At 36.0% G+C, this 23,152-nt stretch overlaps 7 protein-coding genes and 1 pseudogene across 9 annotated transcripts; 1 reads left to right on the top strand and 7 right to left on the bottom strand.

The window, feature by feature from the left end:
* The first annotated feature begins 273 nt into the window (after nucleotides 1-273).
* FIO1 (methyltransferase) lies at nucleotides 274-5,475 on the top strand. 3 transcript variants are annotated; one of them, XM_011090277.3, is made up of 8 exons: nucleotides 274-1,573; nucleotides 2,120-2,325; nucleotides 2,416-2,872; nucleotides 2,970-3,177; nucleotides 3,599-3,706; nucleotides 3,893-4,045; nucleotides 4,124-4,193; nucleotides 4,720-5,475. In XM_011090277.3, exons 1-8 carry the CDS (start codon nucleotides 1,344-1,346, stop codon nucleotides 4,725-4,727), a joined length of 1,440 nt encoding a protein of 479 aa, XP_011088579.1. In that variant the 5' UTR covers nucleotides 274-1,343; the 3' UTR covers nucleotides 4,728-5,475. The 3 variants fall into 3 exon arrangements, 2 of the variants coding, with proteins under 2 accessions (XP_011088579.1, XP_011088578.1); XM_011090276.3 differs by having other exon boundaries at nucleotides 4,697-5,475; XR_016067052.1 differs by lacking the exon at nucleotides 4,720-5,475 and having other exon boundaries at nucleotides 3,880-4,045.
* Nucleotides 5,476-5,552: 77 nt separating this feature from the next.
* On the bottom strand, nucleotides 5,553-6,943 carry LOC105169768 (PLC-like phosphodiesterases superfamily protein). The gene has a single exon (XM_011090275.3). The coding sequence runs from the start codon at nucleotides 6,746-6,748 to the stop codon at nucleotides 5,792-5,794; it is 957 nt and encodes a 318-aa protein (XP_011088577.1). The 5' UTR covers nucleotides 6,749-6,943; the 3' UTR covers nucleotides 5,553-5,791.
* A 1,020-nt stretch (nucleotides 6,944-7,963) lies between these two features.
* LOC105169767 (Pentatricopeptide repeat (PPR-like) superfamily protein) lies at nucleotides 7,964-10,019 on the bottom strand. Its single transcript, XM_011090274.3, has one exon. It carries the CDS (start codon nucleotides 9,922-9,924, stop codon nucleotides 8,143-8,145), a length of 1,782 nt encoding a protein of 593 aa, XP_011088576.1. The 5' UTR covers nucleotides 9,925-10,019; the 3' UTR covers nucleotides 7,964-8,142.
* Nucleotides 10,020-10,652: 633 nt separating this feature from the next.
* On the bottom strand, nucleotides 10,653-11,487 carry LOC105169766 (dirigent protein 22). Its single transcript, XM_011090273.3, has one exon. It carries the CDS (start codon nucleotides 11,435-11,437, stop codon nucleotides 10,865-10,867), a length of 573 nt encoding a protein of 190 aa, XP_011088575.1. The 5' UTR covers nucleotides 11,438-11,487; the 3' UTR covers nucleotides 10,653-10,864.
* A 1,093-nt stretch (nucleotides 11,488-12,580) lies between these two features.
* Nucleotides 12,581-13,388, bottom strand: LOC105169765 (dirigent protein 22 pseudogene; annotated as a pseudogene).
* A 756-nt stretch (nucleotides 13,389-14,144) lies between these two features.
* Nucleotides 14,145-15,062, bottom strand: LOC105169920 (dirigent protein 21). The gene has a single exon (XM_011090473.3). It carries the CDS (start codon nucleotides 14,996-14,998, stop codon nucleotides 14,432-14,434), a length of 567 nt encoding a protein of 188 aa, XP_011088775.1. The 5' UTR covers nucleotides 14,999-15,062; the 3' UTR covers nucleotides 14,145-14,431.
* A 3,472-nt stretch (nucleotides 15,063-18,534) lies between these two features.
* On the bottom strand, nucleotides 18,535-19,146 carry LOC105169919 (dirigent protein 11-like). The gene has a single exon (XM_011090472.1). The coding sequence runs from the start codon at nucleotides 19,144-19,146 to the stop codon at nucleotides 18,535-18,537; it is 612 nt and encodes a 203-aa protein (XP_011088774.1).
* A 1,608-nt stretch (nucleotides 19,147-20,754) lies between these two features.
* On the bottom strand, nucleotides 20,755-21,745 carry LOC105169918 (dirigent protein 22-like). Its single transcript, XM_011090471.3, has one exon. The coding sequence runs from the start codon at nucleotides 21,646-21,648 to the stop codon at nucleotides 20,995-20,997; it is 654 nt and encodes a 217-aa protein (XP_011088773.2). The 5' UTR covers nucleotides 21,649-21,745; the 3' UTR covers nucleotides 20,755-20,994.
* Nucleotides 21,746-23,152: the final 1,407 nt, after the last annotated feature.

The raw sequence follows: 23,152 nt of genomic DNA, 5'->3' as shown, positions 1-23,152 counted from the left end.
AGAGTGAGAATTTTCATTATTTAAACCTGTTATCAGAAATCTAAAGAGACTGGTGCTGGAAATATATGGGCAGGCCAGCAATTGGTACATTACATTTTGTTCTTCACCGTCCGATTTGTGGAGAAAATTGAAGTTAGTACGTCTTTGCCACTCCTCGAATCGATCGCTAAACTCCAGATTCAAGCAAACAAGGCAGTGCAATTATAATATTAAAATTTATTTTATAATTAGCGAATAATCTTTGCTTAATGAAATAATATTAAAGAGTTGTCAAGTAGCATAATTTCAGCTTAGCAAACTCTACGCTCTGCAAATATATGTACTAGAAGAACAAGTGTGGTGTGGTCTAAATGCGCTACACATACACACACCCATCCTGCTGCCTATGACGGTCTATCACAATAGCTACTCAATTATCATTACAGTTGCTAATTACCAACATTGATCACTCTCCCAATTCCTAACTCCATATCCCGACCTTAAGGGAGCCGACGACACACCCATGGAGGAACTATAACCACCACGCCCTCCAAATAAATCGCGATCGTAATCCGCACGTTTGTGAGGATCGGAGAGTGTGGAATAAGCTGTATGAATCTGGATAAACTCAGTTGCTGATTTATTTCTTTGCGCGACAGCCACCACGTCGGGATGACACGTCCTGGCCAGCCTCCTGTAGGCGTCCTTGATTTCACGTCCGGTGGCCGTCGCTGGAATGCCCAACAAGTCGTACAAAGATGATGAAATGGTAGCCATTGATTTGAAGTCTGAACTATGGTCGGTCGGTCTGTCTGTCTACTCTCTTGAGAGTGGATGGATGTGTTACTATGTATGATTTGTACGTTTATAGAGAGGGGAGCGGGAGTGTGGGGAATGGTGAGGTACTGTATGTAGGGTAGGGAACTGATGTGGGTGTGGTTTGAGGAGTCATTTGGCGTGTCTGTGTTTATCCAAATTGGGCGGAAAAGGTTAGAGTTGCTGACTCAGAATAATCTTACCTTGTGGATAAGATGAAAACCACAAGGTCCCATTCCCATATCAGTGAATCAAGAAGGGCATTGGGTTGGGCAGGCTGCTCATACTTATCCATCCATACTCCTACTTCCTACTATAAAAGTGGGCTTTCGTAAAGTTTAAACTATCTTAGCCCAATTAACTCTGGCCCATTATCTCTTCGAATACGGTTACAGGCTTCTACTGCTCTCAACATTAAACCCCATCTCAGTTTAGTTGGTTCTACTTTGTACTGAAACCGCACCAGAACAAGAATCGCGTTCCAGAAACCCATATCTATAAACTCGTTTAGTTTTGAAACCGAGGCGGTTAGAGTTGTGGAGCGGCAGATGGCGGGCAAGAGGAAGAGAAAGAACGGTGCTGAGCGGCGGGGAATCCATCCACGAAACAGATACTCCGATAATCCGCCGGATTTCGGGTTATTGGCCTCTTTGTACCCGAGTTTTGAGCCCTATGTCTTCTACTCACGTGACGGACGGCCCAAAATTGATTGGACGGATTTTAATGCTACCCGCGAGCTCACACGAGTCTTGCTACTCCACGATCATGGTCTCGAGTGGTACGCTGAATTGTAAAACTTTTCTGATTCTTTGACGGGGTTACGTTTTTGCTATAATTAGGATATTCATCAAGTCTGTTGCTATATTATTTTATTTCTTATGGTTAATTCTATTTTGTGGATTCTCAGCTAGAGTTGATTAAGTAGGGTTCCTTAGCTGCGTTTATTTATTTTCAGCTAAGTTATAAACCAAATTTCATTATTGTAGCTTGAATATGGTTTCATTTTGGTATTTGGTTTATTCTTATAGCTAAGTTCTAACTTATGAGCTCAGTTGTTTTGCAGGTTCTGATGGTACGCCCTATATGCTTATTTTGTTTCCATCTAGGTTACATTTGCTACAGCCTATTTTGAAATATTTTGCAACTGCTTTGTGATTAAAAAAATGAATGTCTGCATTCAAATTTGTAGTAATTTCTTTTTGTTCACCAGTGGGCTGGGATGAGGGTGGGGGCATCAATGACCAAATGTATGCAAGGAAAGTATAGATGTATTTAGTTTCAATTTTGTTGACTCCTGTTGTTTGATGAAAATCTAATATTCTAGGTGGATTCCTGATGGGCAACTCTGCCCTACAGTGCCCAACAGATCAAATTACATCCATTGGATAGAAGATCTTTTGGCTTCAGATACCATTCCAGCTAACAGAGCTGACGGTGATGTCAAGAAAGGTTTTGATATTGGGACTGGCGCAAATTGTATTTATCCCCTCCTTGGTGCGTCAATTCTTGGTTGGCAGTTTGTTGGTTCAGGTACTTTATCTTTATTGTCATCTATCTTTCATTGTTTCACTCACTGTTTTCATTTATAGTGAGTGTGTTATTTCCTGTGGTCCTTGTAAGATATCACGGATGTAGCTATAGAGTGGGCAAATCGAAATGTCGAGAGCAATCCGCATATATCTGGCTTGATTGAAATTAGAAGGGTTGGTGCTGGGGATAAAATGTGTCATGTGGGAGAATTGCAAAATACTCTGAAATTTAGTCGTGAATGTAGCTCTGACTCTAGCAATGCAAAGGACCAAAATGATGGCCGTTCAGCATCATCTGTAATCGAGAGTCATTCAGGCGCGTCCAAGAGTTATAATGGCCCGCCGGTACTTTTAGGTGTTGTCAAGGATGGGGAGAATTTTGACTTCTGTATGTGCAACCCCCCATTCTTTGAGACAATGCATGAAGCCGGTTTAAATCCGAAGACTTCTTGTGGAGGGACTTCAGAGGAGATGGTTTGTTCTGGTGGTGAACACGCCTTCATCGCTCGCATCATTGAAGATAGTGTCAAGCTAAAAGACACATTTAGGTAAAATGGTTAACTTATCTCCAGTAAGTGATTTTTGGTTTAAAGCTGTGATTGGCTTGCCTTAGCCTTTATGTCCACCACTTTTGTTTGTGGTTAGGTGGTACACTTCTATGGTTGGAAGAAAACTGAATCTGAATATTTTGGTATCGGAACTGTGGAAAGTTGGAGCTACTGTAGTGAAGACCACAGAATTTGTCCAGGGCAGGACATCAAGATGGGGCCTTGCCTGGTCCTTTTTACCTGCTTCGAGGAAGATAATACCTTCCCATAAGATTGAGGAGAATAATCTCTCTTTCATGCTTGAGGTTTAAGAATTTTTTCTAATCTTACATCGTTTTTTGGTTGGTTTCTTTTTGGTCATGTTTGATCAGGCAAACAAGGACGAATGCATTAGTAATGATGCTAAATGTACTTGCAAAAGTTCTTCAGAAAATACAAAAGCATTTGCATACTTGCATGCCAATTGCAGGATTTCTAATTTCAGTTTATCTGGTCCCAATTCTGCACTCAGTAGAACCTACTGTCGTCATTAGTCTGTACTGTCTATCCATCCATTCTGTTTGCATATGTGGTATTTTGTCAACATGCCATGTTCCATTCTGTTTGCATATGTGGTATTTTGTCAACATGCCAGATTTCTGATTTTATTGTCTCTATATCGTCTTATATTATATATAATTGGTGTAGACATGGCATCTCAATATTGCTATTTTACTGTTTCCTTAGGGTCTTCAATGTCAGCACAGTGCCTTCCATGTGTTGCAGTCAGTGGAATCTTACATTCGAAAGAGTGGCGCATCTTGTAAATTAGATGCTGTCACTTTCAAAGTTGATGTATGCTCTCAGTCATTTTCACTTTTGCCTAATTTGATATATTCATATTACTCCAAGTTCAGTCACTGCCCAGTTTCATATATTCATACTACTGTAACTCAGGACTGAACAATATCTGCTAAGTCACTTCTCCTTCTATATATTATCACTTCCAACTGATGATTGAATTATAGTTTTATGTTAAAGATCACTGCTTCAAAGGATCAAATTGATGCAATTCTAAAGACTGAGACAACAGATAACAGGAGTGAGGCTGCTAGTTACCATCCCGAATTGAACATATCCAGTTCTTCAAATGATTTCCCAATCCAACCAGATGCCCTGCGCTTTCGCGTCTTGGTAATTCCATTTGCTCCAACAATTTGTTATATGTTCTTTCAGGCCTAAGCTATAGTTGTATATCTATTCCATATGTAGGTCTTCCAGCTAAATCCAGGGACACTCTTGGTGAGAGGAACATCACTCGAGCGAGAAAGCGGCACTGCAGGTATTTCAGCTCCTATGTTCTTTGCTTTGCTTTGTTTTTTCCCAGTGGCAAATGTGAAAGCTGGTGGAACAGCAAGTGCTATGGGTCTGTACTAATAGTTTCATAATGTATCCACTTGTCCATGTTCTCAACCAGCTTATCATAACCATCTTAGTCTTAATGATCACTATTATAACCTCCCTCCAATCCCTTGATAGCTATAGTTTCTATTCTGAAATTTGTCCAGAGTTGTGTATATAAATCTTCCCACTCTGTTGCGAGTGCTTTAGCTTTCTGTGTTTATATGAATATCTGTTTAGCTTGTTCATTGCATTTTATTACATTTTGTTTACAACATATCCGCGGTAGTGTTATCTGTTATTGTTTTGATCTTCAATTTCTATATTTTTCATCCCTAATTAGTAGGTTAAGTTCGTAAACTGATGGATTGAAACAAATTCTTCGTCGAAACTTGGCTCTAGCCATGTTAATTCTCTTTGTAACTTTGCTTTTCTTTAATGCAGGTTTATTTTCGTTAATTTTTCAGCATCTTGAAGAAGTTCTCACCAACAAGTTCTGTAGGGGAAGGGTGTTGGCTAATGCGCCCAGCTGTAAACTCGGAAGATAAGAGTGCACAATCTGTTGAATGCTAGTTATTTACGGAAAGCACCTTTGGATGACAATACTCTTTTGCAACTTCAGAAAGCCGCATTATCTATTTCGGAAATCATCAGGCATTTTAAAGCCTTTCAGTGGAAGAGAGGTGAAACTCTGGATATCACCAATTGAAGTTAAGTGATGTGAGAAAGCATACTGAGCCGTGGAAGAGAACATCCAACTGGATAGCTATTGGCGGAAACTTCCAAGCTGGGACCAAAGCCGTCTTTTAGCAATACCTGGTTAAGATATTAGTATGGACAATTTAATGGTCTTGGGCACATGAAGTGTGGGATCACAGTCATATACGATTTCATAGCTGCTGGACTAGAATTTCCCCAAGAAGATTGAAGAATGATGGTTGGGATTCATTCTTGGATCATGTAAAAAGAATCCGTAAGGAGCAAGTGCATTTAAACGGCGTTTCACAATTTACAAGAAGATTTTGTTCTTCCTCCTGTTTTAAACAGGCTGGTAGTTGGCTTGTTCGGTAACTTGTAATAGACGTACTTGAGAATTGAGGTTGTACTGAGTGTCATTCTGTGTCTTTCTCGATTGAATGGCTTGTCGAAAATGAAAGGTACCGGTCCCTGGACCTAATTTGCTACCCAACTTTTTATATATAAATCTAATTAATTTAATTTCATTATATGGGTAATTAATTTGTTCAAATTTCGTTCTTGACCTTTTCTGTATACCCAAAATAGAGAACGCTCAAGCAAGTTGAATGACAAGATAATCGATCTGCATAATTTATTCCAACTGTGACACTTCTTTCCATAACATATAAAATTTGAGAACAAACGAAATGCAAATAAAGTTCACAAATTAATTTATGCAAATAAGCAACACACGCAAGTATTCATCAAACCCGACAATGGATCCCGACCCGACGTGGAGTATATACTTTTTTTACAATACGTGGAAAACAAATAGTCGCATGAAACAACTGGGGATCCGTTTCAAGCTTTGCCTTCAACCCTAGCGTTGGTCAGAGCAGCGCATGCATCCACAAAATCCCCATCAATGAAATCCGTTGAGAATATCTGCAACCTGTCTGCAATTCCCCGCACAAAGGTCTGAGCTATAAACATCCTCGCATACGGGTGGATCCGATTCGTCACTGGCTTCACGCACACTATCGGGTTATCCGCCTGCGGCGTGACCGTATTCTCAACCCGGTAAAAGTACTTCCGGCTCGAAACTGGCGGCTGCTCACCTAAATACTTCAAGTTGCTCTCGAACTTGGTCGACGGCAGATCAGTGTCGATCCAGTTGTCCTTCAAGTAACCCGAACTCCATAATGGGCCACCCGCTTTCGGCTGGGGAGTTTTCCTCGGCTTCCACACGCAAATGACTCGCTTCGGCAGCAACTCCGATATTGTTTTGTTGAATACATGATCGTCCTGGTGGATCAGAAACTCCCCGAGTTGATCTTCCAAGTACTTGTCGAAATCGGGTGGGTCATCGTGCCCGTACTCGGTTCGGATTTCTAAAATTATGATCTCGGACTGTGTCTCCTGGAGAAATTTCTTCACGTCGTTGATCACGACATCAACGCTGTAACTAAGGAGGATACCGTGGCAGACGCGACTATTTTCTTGTACTCGGATGTCGAGAACCCGGGCACCAATTTTGAGCTGCTGGTAGATTGAGAGGGATTGACATTGCGCGAAGGGTCGGGTCACGAGAGGGAATCCAATTTTGTTGGTAGCAGAATCGTGGGTGCCGGGCCATACAATCTGGTTAATGCGGAGTACGTCAGGGTTGAGGGCGGACATCCAGTTTTTCCTGTCGGGGGGATGGTAGTCGGAGCCCGGGAAGTCGGATCCTCCATTTTGGTTGAGGTCAGTCAGGGTTTTCTTCTCCGTTGAGATGGCCTTTCTACGTTCGACTTGTTTGGAGAACAAACCACCCATTGTAGATTGTAGAACCCAAGAAGAGGGGGTTTATCAATTTCTTTTTCTTGTTTCCTTCCTCCTCCTCTTCTTGTTGGCCTTCTCTCCCCTGATTTTTAAGTTTGTCTGTACAGGAAACGTTATCAAAAACTTTGTAATTCCATTTCAATAACGTCAATGATGGATACGTCCTGTTGTATTTGGTGGTGGTGGGCCGGCTTGCTTGAATGATTGGTGGGGTGATATATATTTATTTACATGTTACTATTACAATTTCATTTAATTGCTTGATCCATTTGTATGGCTGTCCACATGCCCGCATTTTAGCTCTTCTCTGTATTTGATTTTTATTATGAAAATATCATCTCTTTTCTGTCGGTAAAGCATACACACTATATCATAACTTCTTTGATATGCAAACATGTATGTTTATCTATAAAATATCTGCCGGAGCTCAATCAATCATTATATATATAAAGTCATTGTTAAAAGAGATGTTTTTTAGATTACATTAAGATTGTCTAAAGTTGCTATTTTGTTTCAAGAAATCGGACTCTTATTTTATAGTCCTTAATTTGAGCCTGTACAGTTGAAAAAGACTAGGTTGTGCAATCATGCAACACAAAGGATATTCGGTGAATAACAACTAGCAACTATTATAAAAGTAATGGAGTTTGAGATGTAGCCAGTAGGTACAATGTGATTGTCGCCCACTGCTTTTTAAGTATACAATGGGATGTTAAACAATATCGTGGGAAACTTCTAAGTTGATTGAAGTAAAAGGAACAAATTATGCAACCTTAGCGCATGTAAACTACCATTCTTGTTCTGCACATCTTGCAAATGAGTACTGCAGTACGTATGACATGGTATTGATGAGGACGGCTACCTACTTCTTCCGTAATCACGGGGTTACTCTCCTTCCGGCTAAAGTGCTTTTTGAGGAAATGCTTTATGAATCAAGGATATATTGTGTTCGGATTTCTTAGGGACTCCCAACTACCTGATATGCATGACATCGGGCACCAGTTTGCTGTAGCAGCAAGGAAACATCTTACTGATGGATAACATGCATCAGAATGTATTACTTCAGTGGATCCAAATGATTACGCATACATGCTTACATCCATGATTTATGTCCACATACTGGTGCAGCAATTGGGATGATAACATAACAGTGAATGACCGACTAATATTTTATGCCACTTTAGAAAGTTTAGTGGAGCTAATAAAATAGAACAGAAGTTCAGAGAGTCCCTCCATCCAAAATTTTCACAAAGTTACTAAGATAACAAAAACAGAAAGATATCTGTGATATAGAGAGGGGTCGCAAAAAAAAATGGTCGTTCTAGAAAACGTGAAAGGTTCTCCCACCTGTCTTCTTTAAACGGGTGAAGACAAACAGATTAGAATATTTACCTTTCAACATTATATAATGAGCTGCCATCATGTAATAGTTCAAATACCAGTGTTGTTTCCTTTTCAGGATGACATGACTTATTAATTTTGGTGTCTACGTGCAATTTTCTATCAATTTCTAACCAACTAAGGGTTTGGTCTTTCTCCAGATGTCTCGCGTTCATAAGCTGTCTGACTTCTTCTGCAGATTCCCACCTACCAAGAGCAGCATACATCCCTGATAGCAGAAGGTATGCTGCAGTGGATTGAGGCTCCAGTGCAACAAGATGTCTTGCCATTAGCCTAGCCAATTCTACATTTCCATAAATTCTACAAACACCAAGTAAAGCATTCCAAACATGATCATCAGGTTTACATGGCATCTTCTTCAGATGATTTGTCAACTCGTCGAACAATCCTGACCGGCCTAGTAGATCAATCAAGTACGAATAATGCTCCTGATCTGGAATAATATTGTAATCTGGCATTATGGACTCGAACAAACAAAGCCCTTCTTGCACAAGCCCTGAATGACTACATGCACTAAGAAGGGCATGAAAGGTGACACCATCTGGTTTCACACCTAACCTCACCATATCCGCAAAAAGTTTTATTGCTTGTTTACCACACCCCTGATGTCCTAATGCAGATATTATGGTGTTCCACAACGCGACATGCTGCTTGTTTTCAATTGTATCAAATACTCTTTTTGCCACTTCTAAGCTTCCACACTTTGAATACATGTCAATGAGAGAGCTCACAACTACTACGTTGGGCCTAATACCAGCAGTTATCATGTGTGAATGAAGTTGCCTGCCTTGCTTGAGGGAAATTAAGCTAGCACAAGCCAGCAAGCAACTACTAAGTGTAAGCTGATCAGGTTCTACATTAAGCATGACCATCTCAGCAAATAACTTAAGGGCATGACGCCCCATCCCATTGTGGGCATACCCTGCAATCAAGGCAGTCCAAGAAACAGAATTCTTCTCAGGCATTGAGTCAAAAATTTGCCTAGCTGCTTTCATATCCCCCCATTGTGCATAGGCCGAAACCAAAGTGGTCCAAGCAAGAACATCCTTCTTTCTCATCTCATCAAACAACCTACTAGCATCCCCCATTTCACCACATTTTGCATATGCATCCAGAATGGAACTCGAAAGAACCACATTAGACAAATACCCAATAAGGAAAACTTGACAATGCAATTGTTTGGCAAACCACAACTCTCTCAACTTAACACAAACCGTCAGAACCCCAGCAAAACTGTACTCATTAAACCCAATATGTAACCTCCTCAGCTCCATATAAAATCTCAAAGCCTGATCAAACCACCCACTCTGCACACACGCCATCACCATCGTGTTCCAACTCACAAAATCCCTTTCAGGCATTCTATCGAATAATCTTTTTGCCGCCTTCGCCATCCCCAGACTCGCATATCCTGAGAGCATAATGTTCCAAGAATACAAATTCCTACCACGCATTTTATCGAACACCTCGCGTGCCTTGACATGATCACCACATTTCGCATACATATTAATCAAATGGTTGGCTAAAAACGTGTTGGGGTGCTTTCCACCCGTGAGCTTCAAATGAAGGTGAACCCATTTCCCCTCCTTAATGGATTTTTCCTTGGCACATTGTTGAAGGAGCAAAGCAATTAGTTTGGAGTTTAAAGAAAATCCTTTGCGAGACAGGAGAGGCAAAGTGTCAACTGCTTCTCGGAGTTGACCTCGTGAGGTGAGATTAATAAAATTTTGGACAACACAAGGATACCTACGAATTCTTTTGGATTTCATAGCAAGAGGGCCAACATGTGAACTCCGGCGAGCATCGCCGCCCGAGACTGTTGGTTGCGTTGTGTTCACAGTTGACCGTTAAAGAGAACTTCATTTAAGATTTCATACTACGGCAATATGGGCTTTTTAGTGGGCGGCTACAGCCGCTGAAACCTGCAAGTATTATTCAATTGGGGCCCAGTTTGTAATGAGTCTCATCTCTTTCGGCCCAATACAAAAATAAGAAGGGTGAAATATACCTTAAGCCCAATAGCTATACCAAGTCTCAAACTTTGACATAATATTCTAAAAAATAGAATTAAAAAAACAATGTAAAAAATGCATAGAGATTTTCAAGTTATAGGGTTAACGTAAGACTAAATGTAAATTTCAATAAACAGTGAAATTATACTTTCCATCCCATACAACGGAGGATGTTGAACTTTTAATTTTATATTTTACTGGTTTAGTTATTTGGTCTCATAAGTTAAAAAAATATAGTATTTGGAAACAAAAAAATGTTACAATCTTCTATTTTATGGAACCATATGTATCATAAATTTTATTCTATAAGATTAAAGTTGCTATAACTTTTTATTCTATGGGACAAAATGCGTTAAACTCATAAACTCTAGGATTAAAGTGCAAAAATAATCTCTATAGTATGAGATAAAAAATGTAATATTTTTTTCAATTACTTAGCACGAGAAAAATACCATCATCATATTGTCCCCAATGTGAAACATCACTCAAGCATCCAAATCATAACGCTTAAATGAAGAAAAATATAAATTTACAAGGAGGAGAGCAATTATGAAAATATGCTAGCGTTACAGCTTAAGACAACATATACTCTAATGTTTACAAGCAAAACATGACATGAGAAGGGACAGTGAACAAAGCCGTATGAGAAACAACCAATTATCAACCCCATGACCAAACATAAATAATTAAAAATGGGTCAATAATGCAACACAATAACACTGTACTCAACAACAGCATCCTGGGAGGTAGCGTTGAACCAAACGGTATTGGCGGTGGCGATGCCTCGTGCCAGTCGGAAAACACCGGAGCCACCGACGATAGGCATCTCCCGGTACTTATGGAGGATGGGATTATGACCAAGTACACTAAGAGTGCTGCCGTTATACTTGCCATGTGTGAACACGAGATTCAGGGTCATGAGTAGCCCTATTTCCTCCATAGAAGCTGAACCATAGATTCCTTGAGCCCTCCCAATGATCTTGGAGTCGGGCTCGGGCCCCACGGTCAACGCGTCGTCCATCATCCGGATTACACCAAACATGGTAGGGGAGTCGAGAGAGGAATTGGATTCAGCAACTGTGATGGCACTTGGATTCTTGCCACTTACAATGTCATGGAAGTAGAAGTGAAGTTGAGTCACCTTTTCCTTTGCATTTGGAAGATTTTTGAACCATTCTTGCACTGCTTCGGGCCCTTCATCAACACTATTCCCATGAGCCATGGCGTGCACTGAGGAATAAAGTATAAGAAATGTGCATAGCTTCTCCATCTCTTTCTTTTTTTTCCAAGTAAAGATGAAGGCAAGAATTTGAGAGTATTGTGTATATATAGTAGTAGGAGATATATATGCAGTTGGCAGGTCAATGGGACAATAATAGGGATGATTCTCGATTTGTTATTAAATTAAATTAATTATAATTCTCATGTCTTTTATGAAGAAAATTTCAAATAAATTTGATCGCGATGTTTGACGCTTTTGTTCAACATATTGAAGGATAATATTCATCGCTCAACATATTGAAAGATAATATTAAGGGCTATTTTATTTACTAATTATTGAAGTACACTCGAGTATATAAATTAATTTAATATTATTTTTATTTTATTATATGAAAGAGAGTAAAATAAAAAAAATAAGCTACCAGACTAATTTTTTTTGGAAAACTTTTATTAATATTAAACGTTTAAGAATAAAATATTATTGATAGAAAATTTTAAAGGGATTATCACTTTATTAAGATAAATATGTTAGGAATATTTTAATTATGCCTTGAGAAAAAAAAGCGAGTTCCAAACTTGGCCTTGCGCATCGGTAGACTCTAAACTAATTTGTGAAATAATGCTCAATATATTTAAATTATTAATTAAAGTTTATAATTGGTAGGCATCTGTATGGTTGAAATTGCATTAATATTTTACGGATTTTCTTAAAGGACTAAAAGCCATATGGTCATGATCAGTGATAATAACAGCTAAGGTTTGCACTCTGCAGCAGATTAAATTGTTTTCTTCTTATATTGTGTCTATCATTTTGAATTAGGAAAATGAGTTAATGAAAGTGATGTGTTAACAACTAACTCATAAAAGATTACTATACTAACTAATGTTTTATCTAATTCTAATAACACAATAATGCTACATAATATTATAATTTCTCGTCCCTACACCTTACTTTAGAGTTCATAATGTAAGATACGACTGATAAACGAGTTTGAAATATCAATCTATGATTGATATCTACTCCAACAAATATTAGAACATAAAACTCATCATAGACCTCAATGATGACGCTTCCCGGGGAATTTCAGGAATCAATTTTTATCTACCAAGAAAAAATAAACCCTTCTTTGAATTTTAATGATTTTGGGATCTTGAACGAGTTTACATCAATTATATGACAATTATAAATATATTTATAATATAATTAATTTGATTCCATCAAATCTAATTTTAACAAATATGCTTCACTTCCATTTATTTCTCCAAAAGCTGCATCACATAAAGCAGGCAATTATTTGAAATCACTGTAAATAAGTATGAGTTCACTCAAAAAAAAAAGAAGAAAACAAAAGAAAAAGAAAGCAACAAGGAAGAAATGAGGAGTGGGACATCAATAATGAAGCACCATGACATTGTACTCAACCACCGCATTCCCCGTTCTCCGATTAAACTTAGCGGTTTGGGCGGTGGCGAGGCCTCGTGCCAGCCGGAAAACACCAGAGCCACCGACTATCGGCATCTCACGATATTGCTGAGTAAATGGGTTATAGCCAACAACAGTAAGCGTGCTTCCATTGTACTCACCTGAGGTAAACACGAGATTTAGAGTCATAAGTAGGGACAACTCCTTGAAGGAGGAGTAGCCGGTGATCCCTTGGGCTCGACCCACAATCTGGGACTTGGGACGCGGCCCAGCCGTGAGTGGGTTGTCTATAACCGAGACCAGCCCGAAGTAGGTGGGCGAGGCGAAGGTGGAGTTGGCCCGAGCCACCGGAACGGCGGTGGGCTTCTTGCCACTCACAATGTCGTGGAAGTAGAAGTGAAGTTTGGTCAACTTTTCCTTTGCATTAGGAAGTTTGGAGAACCAATTTTCAACGGCTATGGGCCCATTTTGTGCTTCAGCAGCAACCAGCAAAGAAATGATTAGTGAACAAGAAAGCATAAAAATGAAGTATGTGTATGGCTTCATCATCTTTGTGTTAATACTGAAGTTCAAAAAGGGTGTTTATAGTGATGGTGTGAGTAGCAATTATTGAATTCATTTATGAGTTTGCGTGCCATAAAAATAAGAAAAACCAATCTACGTACTAGCACATGAATAAATTTGATCGAATCAAATAAATAAATATATATTATATAATTGATTTTTTTAAAATTATACATCAATTACATAACACATAATATATTATACTTGACATATAATTAATTTCAGTCTAACTAAACCCCGAGTTGAACATAAATTTCATTGAAATTCCTTAATTTTGTTGCTTTGGATGAGTTTGATACTTTCTATGTTTTCATATACTACAAGTTTCCGCAGCAACTTTTGCAATTTTCCAAGTAACTAGAGTAGTTTTAGCCTAGAGATTCAAACCTCTGCATATATATATATATATATATATATATCTATATATCCTCATTGATGGGATGAAGCACAGCGTGGGATCCCATATTCTGACAGCTACTGCATCAACTTTTAAATTGAATTAAGTCAGAAGAAGAAATAAATAAAGAAAGAGATGCATCCATGCCCATGTGATTGATTGCATGCGCTTAATTAATTGTAAAGAAGCTGCTTTGAGAATCATGGTTCTATGCTGCCAGGGTCCTAACATAATTACAAACATTGAAATCTATAAATACAGCAGAATTGGCTGAAGCCACCTCTGGTCTATATATAGTTGTCGGATTTGGGCCAGTCAACATGTGTTGAACCTACGGTCAACTGAATCTGGTTTACCTTTTGATTAGAAAGATGAATATTGGGGAGCCAGCTGTTTTATATACCTCCAACAACACTGTCTTGTCAACATAATTTCCATGGCAATGTTAAGGATCCATTAATCCTCGGTGTTTACAGAACCACCTATTTTCATAGCATAATTGACCACTAATCAACCTTCAATTATTTCATATACATACATTGGACATGGAAAATGAACTACTACAACAGAGCTGAAGCAGTTGATTGAAATATCCGTATAGGTAGCTAGATTGTGCAGGTGTGCATGCATGGTTATTATCTTGAGAAGCTTCCATATGTTTAATTATCCATGTAAGTCATATAGATGGTGCATTCGACAAGAAGATATTCATTCTCAACAATACTTGTGTAATTCTTGATAGCATATCCTCGTGCAAAACGGAACATCCCGGTGCCACCAACTATCGGCAACTCAATTTCTCCGTTCTTGACTACTGGATTCCTTCCCGAAATACTGATCGTGCTTCCATTGACGCCGCCCGACGTGAAGTAGAAGTAAGCATTTAAGTCTACGGCTGTTGTTTTCAGGTCAGCAGAAGTGGCAACCCCCTGCAATCTGCCAATCGGCTCTGACTTCATATCGGGCTCAACGGTGATTAGGTTGTCGAGGACAACAATTGAACCGAACGAAAACAAAGAATTAGAAGTGATAGAACCACGAACTACCTCGTACACTGTCTTGTTTTCACCACCTACTAAATTTTGAAGATAGAAATGAAGCTTGGCTGTCTTTTCATTTCCATGGTTGGAGATGATTTGGAACCATGATTCCTCGGTTTTCGTAGCATATATGGGTATGGACAAGGAGGAAATAACCATCAATATTAGAAAAATCAGTTTCGCCATATCCTTGATTAAGTTTGTTATGAGGAATTGGTGAATTGTGTGTGTTATATATCACTACTTACTAAGCCGGGCAAGGATGGATTATATAGGAGTTGTTGAAGAAGGCTGTGTATAATGTAGACAATTGGAGCCGTATTTATTAATTAAGGTTATGGAAATCTCTTAGCATTATAAATTGAACCATAATTGAATATTTTGGGACAATTCTGGTCCCAATCGATATTGTATTTTTTATCCTACAGTTTATGAACTTAGCCCATCAAATTATAGCATTCTTGAGCTTATATATAGGACTAAATATGTTAAAATTATAAATTATGGACCAAAAATGCAATATCCTCTATCGTATAAGATAAAAAATGTAATTTTTTCGGATACTTTTTGTGGAAATATATTTATAAATACTTTAAATATATATTATCTCTTTATAATTATTTGATTTTGAAAAAATAAAATATACTCGTTATTTTTCTTCTGATATACTTGGTTCTCAAACTCAAAAATTATTTTGTAAATAGTAAAATTATATAGATATATAAGCACCAGATCCCATGCATGCAAATTATCCTTACCTGCAAGGATGTGACAGCAACCATTGCAAAACGTCTAGCTAGGGGTGTTAATTGGTAGGATAGTACCTTACTCAAACCCATAAATTAACTCTAAAACTCAGATTCAAATCCAGTGAATAATATTAGATTCAAATCCAGATAAAGATTCAGACCCACTAAAAAAATATAGATTGAGTTTGGTTTGAATCTTTACTCATCAATACCCATAGATCTATATACCCAATTTGGACCCAGAAAATATATTTATTTTTCTTCAATATTCAATTTGACTTATTTATCAAACAATTTAATTTCAAGTGAACAAATTTAAAAATCTTAAGACAACATAACATTATTTATTGTGTAATATTTTTATAAGATTATTTTGTAAATAGTATAATAAATGATATATTATTTAAAAAGTTCTATAAAAGAGAGTTAATTTATAAATTGATCTCAATAATTCTGAATTTATTGACAAATTATTAGGGGTGTTAAAAATTCAATTTGGCCTGTTTTCTTCGATTTGTGTTGAAAATCGAGCTAAAAAGTTCGATTAAGTTTTCAGTTATTTTTTAAAAAAAAATCGGTACAATTATTTGGTACAGTTTGGTTAGGTCAGTTAACCGTACCGATTGAATAACCAAAATTAAAAAATATACTTATATAATATATTATAATTTATAAAATATATTAATATATATAAATTATCTTTATAATTTATAAATGTATATTATATTATAATAATGTAATTTAATATCTACTTATTTTAATATTAAAGTACAAAAAAATAAAAAAAATATTAAATTATCTAAAAAAAAACTAACTGGTAGTTTTTTTTTTCTTATGAATTCGATAATTTGATTATTAACCGAACTGAACCGAAAAAAACATTTGTTATAACCAAACTGAACTAATAAGTTTGGTTCGATTTTTGGTACACTAAAATTTTTCGTTAATCAAATTAAACACCCGACCCTATAAATTATAGGTAAAAATTAAAAATAAAAAAACGAATCCTTTATGGATGAAATTCTATGAATTGACAAGCCTATCTCTAGCCCATATTAAATTGATTCACCTGCGTACCAAATGAAAATGCATTGATTCACAACAAAGCGTATTCATAGTTCCAAAGGCAAAAAGGTCAAAACATTAGGGTTAACACACACATCATATATATAGCTAAATATAAATTAGGTCGATAAAGAAGACGACTACAAATTAACGATATGTATAAATCCATCGATCACTACGTGTTTGTGGTTCATAATCCACATAAATCACTTCATAGAATTTGTTTTTACATAGCCTATCCACTTTTAATCTATCAATAATATCCATCGAATTATTGAATTTCGTAAGTTAAGAATAGCGATTTATATAAAAGTTAGCAGCAATTAGGTTTAGTCGACTCTGGTTAATTAAATTAAAACAATACGTGAACTCTTGAAATATTTAGTAATTACCATGCATTTACAATGTACAGTTGTGGACCCATATACATATAGGGTGAATAACAATTTACCTTCCTATAATATTGAAAATGAATGAATTATCCCTCTATAAAAAAAATAAATAGCAATTTACCCTTTTGTGTTTTAAAAAATGAAGTAATAAATTACTATATAAAATATAAGAAAATAAATTATTATTTTATTTTTCATAACAGGACTATTTATCTATTTTCAATAATGGTGATAAATAAATTAGGACCGAAGAGAAGCATCAATTTAGAGATATAGGAAAAATGTGCAGAAGTGTGGGTGCGGCGCTGCCTGATATCAGTTATGACATTGGTCCTGCCCTTTAGGCCGCACTATTACATTACGCAACCATATTAATTTGTAGGTTTTGGTGTGATAGTACATAGATATTTTGTGATTTAGGAATTATATTTAGTAATTTTAAAATTTATTTTTGATTAAATTAACAAATAGATTCACCTGTTAGTAAAATTTACGGAGTTTAATGATATTATAAAAAAAATTGAATGAAAATTCACATTACTAATGATTTATATACAGACTTATTATAGGTCAAACAAATATTTTCTAAAACCAACCATAATGAGGATGTAGTTTCTCATATGCATTAATGTGTGAATATATTACATTTAAATGCGAGTTGAATTACTCAAAGCTCAAAGTTCACAAGTGGCTGTGTGATTGAATGGAAAGCGGCTTTTTCATATAAGGAAGTATATAGTTTATTGTATAATTATTAAAAATATAATCCAAGTTAATATGATAGCCTTTGGAAACTTGTCAATGATCAATGGCAGAGTCTGGGATGCACCCTGCTGTTGTTGGCCCATATGACCAGTGATATTTCTGGGGTAAATTATATTTTTGGTCCCTATATTTTGCCACTAAATCAATTTTGGTCCTTAATATTTTTCAAGTATGGTTTTGGTGGCTGATATTTCCAGGTCATCAAAAGTGATGAACCCTGAGCTCTGTGGGTTGGATCTAAGTTGTAATTAAGTATAGCAGGGATTAGGTTATTAGAACTGGTACGTAAATGAATGAAATTTAGGTATTAATTAGAAGTGATAGATGCAGGGGTTATCTCGTATTTTACTATCTTGTCAACAATATCGGCCGGTGCTTTTCCGAAAATAACAACCGGGCAATATGTGGACGAATTAATTAACTTTTAATTATTTCATATACATAAGACATGGGAAAAACTATAATTGACAAAGTGCTCGAGTTGATTGAAAATATCCATATATTAGACTACTTAATAGTAAAATACAAGACTTTAAAAGATTAATTAATAAATGCACATTAGTTTATTTAGATTAGTGGAGAAAGTACAGTACACAACTTTGTTTACGTAATAATAGGTCAATAAACACCGAAATTAAATTAAAACCCCATACATATATATAATAATAATAATAATAAAATAATGTATAGGTAGATTATAAATGTAGGCGTGGTGTGCACATATGCATGCCCTTAACCAGCCAGCTTATTATTATCTTGAGAAGCTTTCATGTCTGGATTCGTCCATGTAAGTCACATAAACGGTGCATTCCACAAGAAGATATTCATTCTCAACAATAGTAGTATAATTGGTGATAGCATATCCTTTTGCAAAACGGAACATCCCGGTACCACCAACGATCGCCAGCTCACGCCGACGTCCCTCCATTAGTGCACTCCTTCCCGAAACACTGATCGTGCTTCCATTCACGCCTCCCGACGTGAAGTAGAGGTTAGCATTTAAGGCTACGGCTGTTGTTTTCAGGTCAGCAGAAGCGCCAATCCCCTGAAATCTGCCAATTGGCTTTGACTTGATATCCGCCTCAGCTGTGATTAGGTTATCGATGACTAGAATTGAACCCAACGGAAACAAAGAATTACAAGTGATAGAAGCACGGACTACCTCGTACACTGTCTTATTTTCACCACCTATTAAATCCTGAAAATAGAAATGAAGCTTGGCTGTCTTTTCATTTCCATGCTTGGAGATGACTTGGAACCATGGTTCCTTGGTGTCTACAGGACCTGTTTTCGTAGCATATGTGGCTACGGGCAAAGAGGAAATAACCATCAAATTCATAAGAAAACTCATCACTTTTTCCATATCCTTTATCTCTATCAAGTTAATTACGAGAGAATAGTGAAGATATATAGGAAGACTTGGTGGATTGTGTTTTCAACGTTATAAGCCAGGGTGGGATATTTATAATGGCCGAATAGCAATTTATTTTTTGTAATATTAGAAATAAGCAAATTATCTCATTATGAAAAAGCTTGATCCATGTTTTAAAAAATAAAGCAATTTGTCTTTTAGGGTAGGGAGGTAAATTATTTCATTTTAAGAATTATACGGGGATAAATAGCTAAATTTTGAAAAACGTGAGGGGATAAATTGCTATTTTATTTTTCATAAGGGGATTATTTGTCTAATTTTCTTAACAAAGATAGATAGATTGCAATTTACCCCATTTATAATATAGTTGGTATTGAAGAAGGATATGTGTAAAATGTCAATATTTAAGAGCGGCCTGTTGAAATTTCTTCTCGTACATCTTCTCCGTATTTATTTAATTAAGGTTGTTGAAATTTATAGCTTTAATTGAGCAATAATTTGATTTAATTTTATAGAGAAAACGATGTCTGAATATTGAGGTTACACGTTTCATCATTAGAAAAAGAAAATTATTATTAACTATAATTTTAATAACTATGACCTATGATAAATTAATAATATATATTAATCAATATTAAATAAAATCGATGCAATCATATTGCTGAGGTTGTTGTCTGGAAGCATATTGCATGATCCCAGCTCCGTGCATATATTGCTGTGCAAAAGGAGGAATATAACCATCAAAATCATCACTACTTGTCTACACAACCGAGAGATGGGAATATTTGGTGAAATATATGTTGTATATATGATCAAGCTTTTAAGCAAGGGTGGCACTATGTATATACGTTGCAAAACAATATTTAAATTCAATTTAATTGGTTAATAATAATGTCAACCATATTAATATGTATGGCAAGTGGTAACAGGACTACTACTTAATATATATATATGGACCGCAGCTATATATAAATTAAAACATTTAAATATGAATTCAATTACTCCAACCTCAACCTTCACAATTACAAGTAGACTACTCGCTTTTCATGTAACCAACTATTTTATTGCAAGATAAACCAAACTTAATAATATATATATTTATATAATTATTAAAAAAAATTCTTAGTTCTTTTGGTAGTGTTTTTTAAAAAAATAATTATATATATGATTACAAACATTTTGATCAATTATATCGATATATACTGTCAAAATGATAGCCTTTTAAAACTTATCAACATATGGTCCTAAGAGGAGGAGCCGAGTATAGCTATTGGGCTCTGTCCACAATGGCACAATCTGGGTCGGGACTGCTATTGTTGCGCCGTGTAGGAACAAATGAAGGTCTGTGATCTAGGAGTAAAATTATACTCCCACCTTGTCATTACTATAATTAACGCAACCCAATTAATTATACTCAATTTGAGTAATAATTAAGAGGGTGTTTGGCTAAGTTTATAAATTTTTCAAAACATTTTATAAAATATTTGAGAGCTATAAGCTCCAATAAGATATTTAATTTTTTTTTTTTTTAAACAAAGCGTATAAGATTTCAAAAAAAAATCATTTGAGATATCAATTAACTCTTTGAAAAAAGTTAACTTTCATGACTTTTTTAATAGATTTTATAAATTATATAAAATTAATATATCATTAGACAAAAACATACACATCCTTACGTTCACACACACACACTCAGGTCTCTCTCACTCTCTCTTTTTCTTTCTAGGATTTAAAAAATAATTTTTATTATTTATTTTTTCTAACATTTGAAAAAGAAAAAATACTTTATTATTTAACCCAAATTATTATCTTCTTCATCAAAAGCCACGTACGCACTGATCATACGTCTGCATGAATACCAGTAGCGGCGACCATGCGGGGCGAGGAACCGGGTAAAGTCAGATAAAGCGTGTATTCCAACACACCATACTCCTTCTCAGCATCGTAAGAGTAGAGTTTGGTAATAGCATATCCAGCAGCATTACGGAAGAACCCCGTACCACCAGCCACCGCCAATTCACGTTCTGGTAGATTTATCTGGTTCCTTCCCAAAATACAGATGGTGCTTCCGTTGAAAATGCCGGCGGTGAAAAAGAAGTTCATGTTCATCGCCAGGGCTGCTACTTGCAGGTCTGCATAAGTGATGAGCCCCTGAGCTCTGGCGACTGGCGTCGAGTGGTAATCAGGCCCGACTGTGACTAGGTCATCCAACACTCGGACCTGACCGAAGTCACTCGGGGAATCAGCAGTGATAGAAGCCCTTGCTACCTCGTGGACTGTCTTATTTTCACCGGCTAATAAATCTTGAACATAGAAATGAATCGTGACTCTTCTTTGTTTCCCATCAAAGGAAATGTTTTGGATCCATAACTCCTTCTCATCAGTACTGTCCGGAGCCGGAGGACCTGTTTTCCTAGCATAAGTACTGCTCGGCAGGCCCATGGACAAGGAGGAAATAACAATCAACGTAAGACAAATCAAGAGTTTTGCCATTTCTTTCTGCGTACGAGACAATATTGCTCAAGATCGATGGGAATTGGGGAAATTGTGTGATTAGCTTTGTCCGAGGATAGGTTTATATAAGCGTTGCTGATCCAAGAAATGTACATGTGTAGAATTTGGATATTAGTCCCATCGCACTCTCATCTACTCCATTCTTACTTGATTAGGTTTCGATATTTCTTGGCCACTCAAATATATTGAACCATGAATTGATATTTTGTTAGAGGACGAGTTTTATTTGGAGTTCAACTCAACAAGCTTAACAATTGTACAATATTGTTGACCATAGCTATCTCCAATTGTTCATTATTGGTCTACTGAAGAATCTTAAACCATCCGGATTTGTCATGTCACCACAACCTTGAGCTCGACCTGAATCAAGAGATATTTGTGTAGGGTTGTTACCTTTGAATTAATATCATTAATCTTTTAATATGAAGTTGATTTAATTACTAATATTTCAATGTTATTGATCACTTTTGTGATTATATGCATCAATTAGGAGTGTTTGCAATGACTTATGCTATATATTAGCTTTTCGATAAAAAATAAACCATGTCATCCAAATATACAAGGACACATTATTTGTTGAATATCTTAGAATTAGGTTTAAATGGATTTACAAGATGAGTATGTAGTATGTTATTCTACAAGCAACAAATTGGATTTTTTTTTGTTGTAATTTTTGTTGCATTATTTATTTTGTTTCACATATATATATATATATATCCACGCGACTTTCAAAGTTTTTAAGGTTTTCTTTATCTATGATTTTAGAAACCATATTTACAAGAAAATTATTTTTCTTAGAATTTCATATTATAATAAAAATTCATTTCTCAAGAAAAAAAAAATCTGAGGATTAATAATAAAATAATGTAAATTAAAAAATAAACACCATACACACACACACACATATATATATATATATATATATATATTCTCTACCACGTTAATGAGACAATGCTGAAGATAGGATGGTCTGAATGGTTTGATCAGCTTAAAAAACGAGGATGGGATGGGATTATGTAAGAGTTGTTGAAGAAAGAAGTATATATAGAATATGATGATCTTCTCCGTATTTATTTTATCTGGATTTCTTAGCCACTCATGACATACATTGTACCATCAATTTGATATTTTGTCTATTCATTAGATATCTGAATTTTGATGGCTACCTCTTTCAGGCCATTCGTTGAGTTCCGTGAACCACTTAATTATAGACAGCGCGCGAGTACAAATTCTTTCAGTAGTTGAATTTTAATATCATTGTCAAATTATATGACAATGATGTAATTAGTATTTGAATTTCTTAACATATATCAAATTGATAAATAAGTTTTTACAAATATCTTAATTACTACTTGAATTTTTTTTCTTAAAGTCAAATAGATACATATCTCAATTTTAAACATCTTATTTACACAAAAGTACCCTTTTAACCTAACTTAATTTCTATACATATCTGCGTTCCATATATATTACTATCATTTAA

Source organism: Sesamum indicum, linkage group LG8, assembly GCF_026168435.1.
Source record: "Sesamum indicum cultivar Baizhima isolate 11 linkage group LG8, ASM2616843v1, whole genome shotgun sequence".
NCBI lineage: Eukaryota > Viridiplantae > Streptophyta > Magnoliopsida > Lamiales > Pedaliaceae > Sesamum > Sesamum indicum.
Note: the sequence above shows the minus strand (reverse complement) of the source record. Positions and strands in the feature narration are given on the sequence as shown.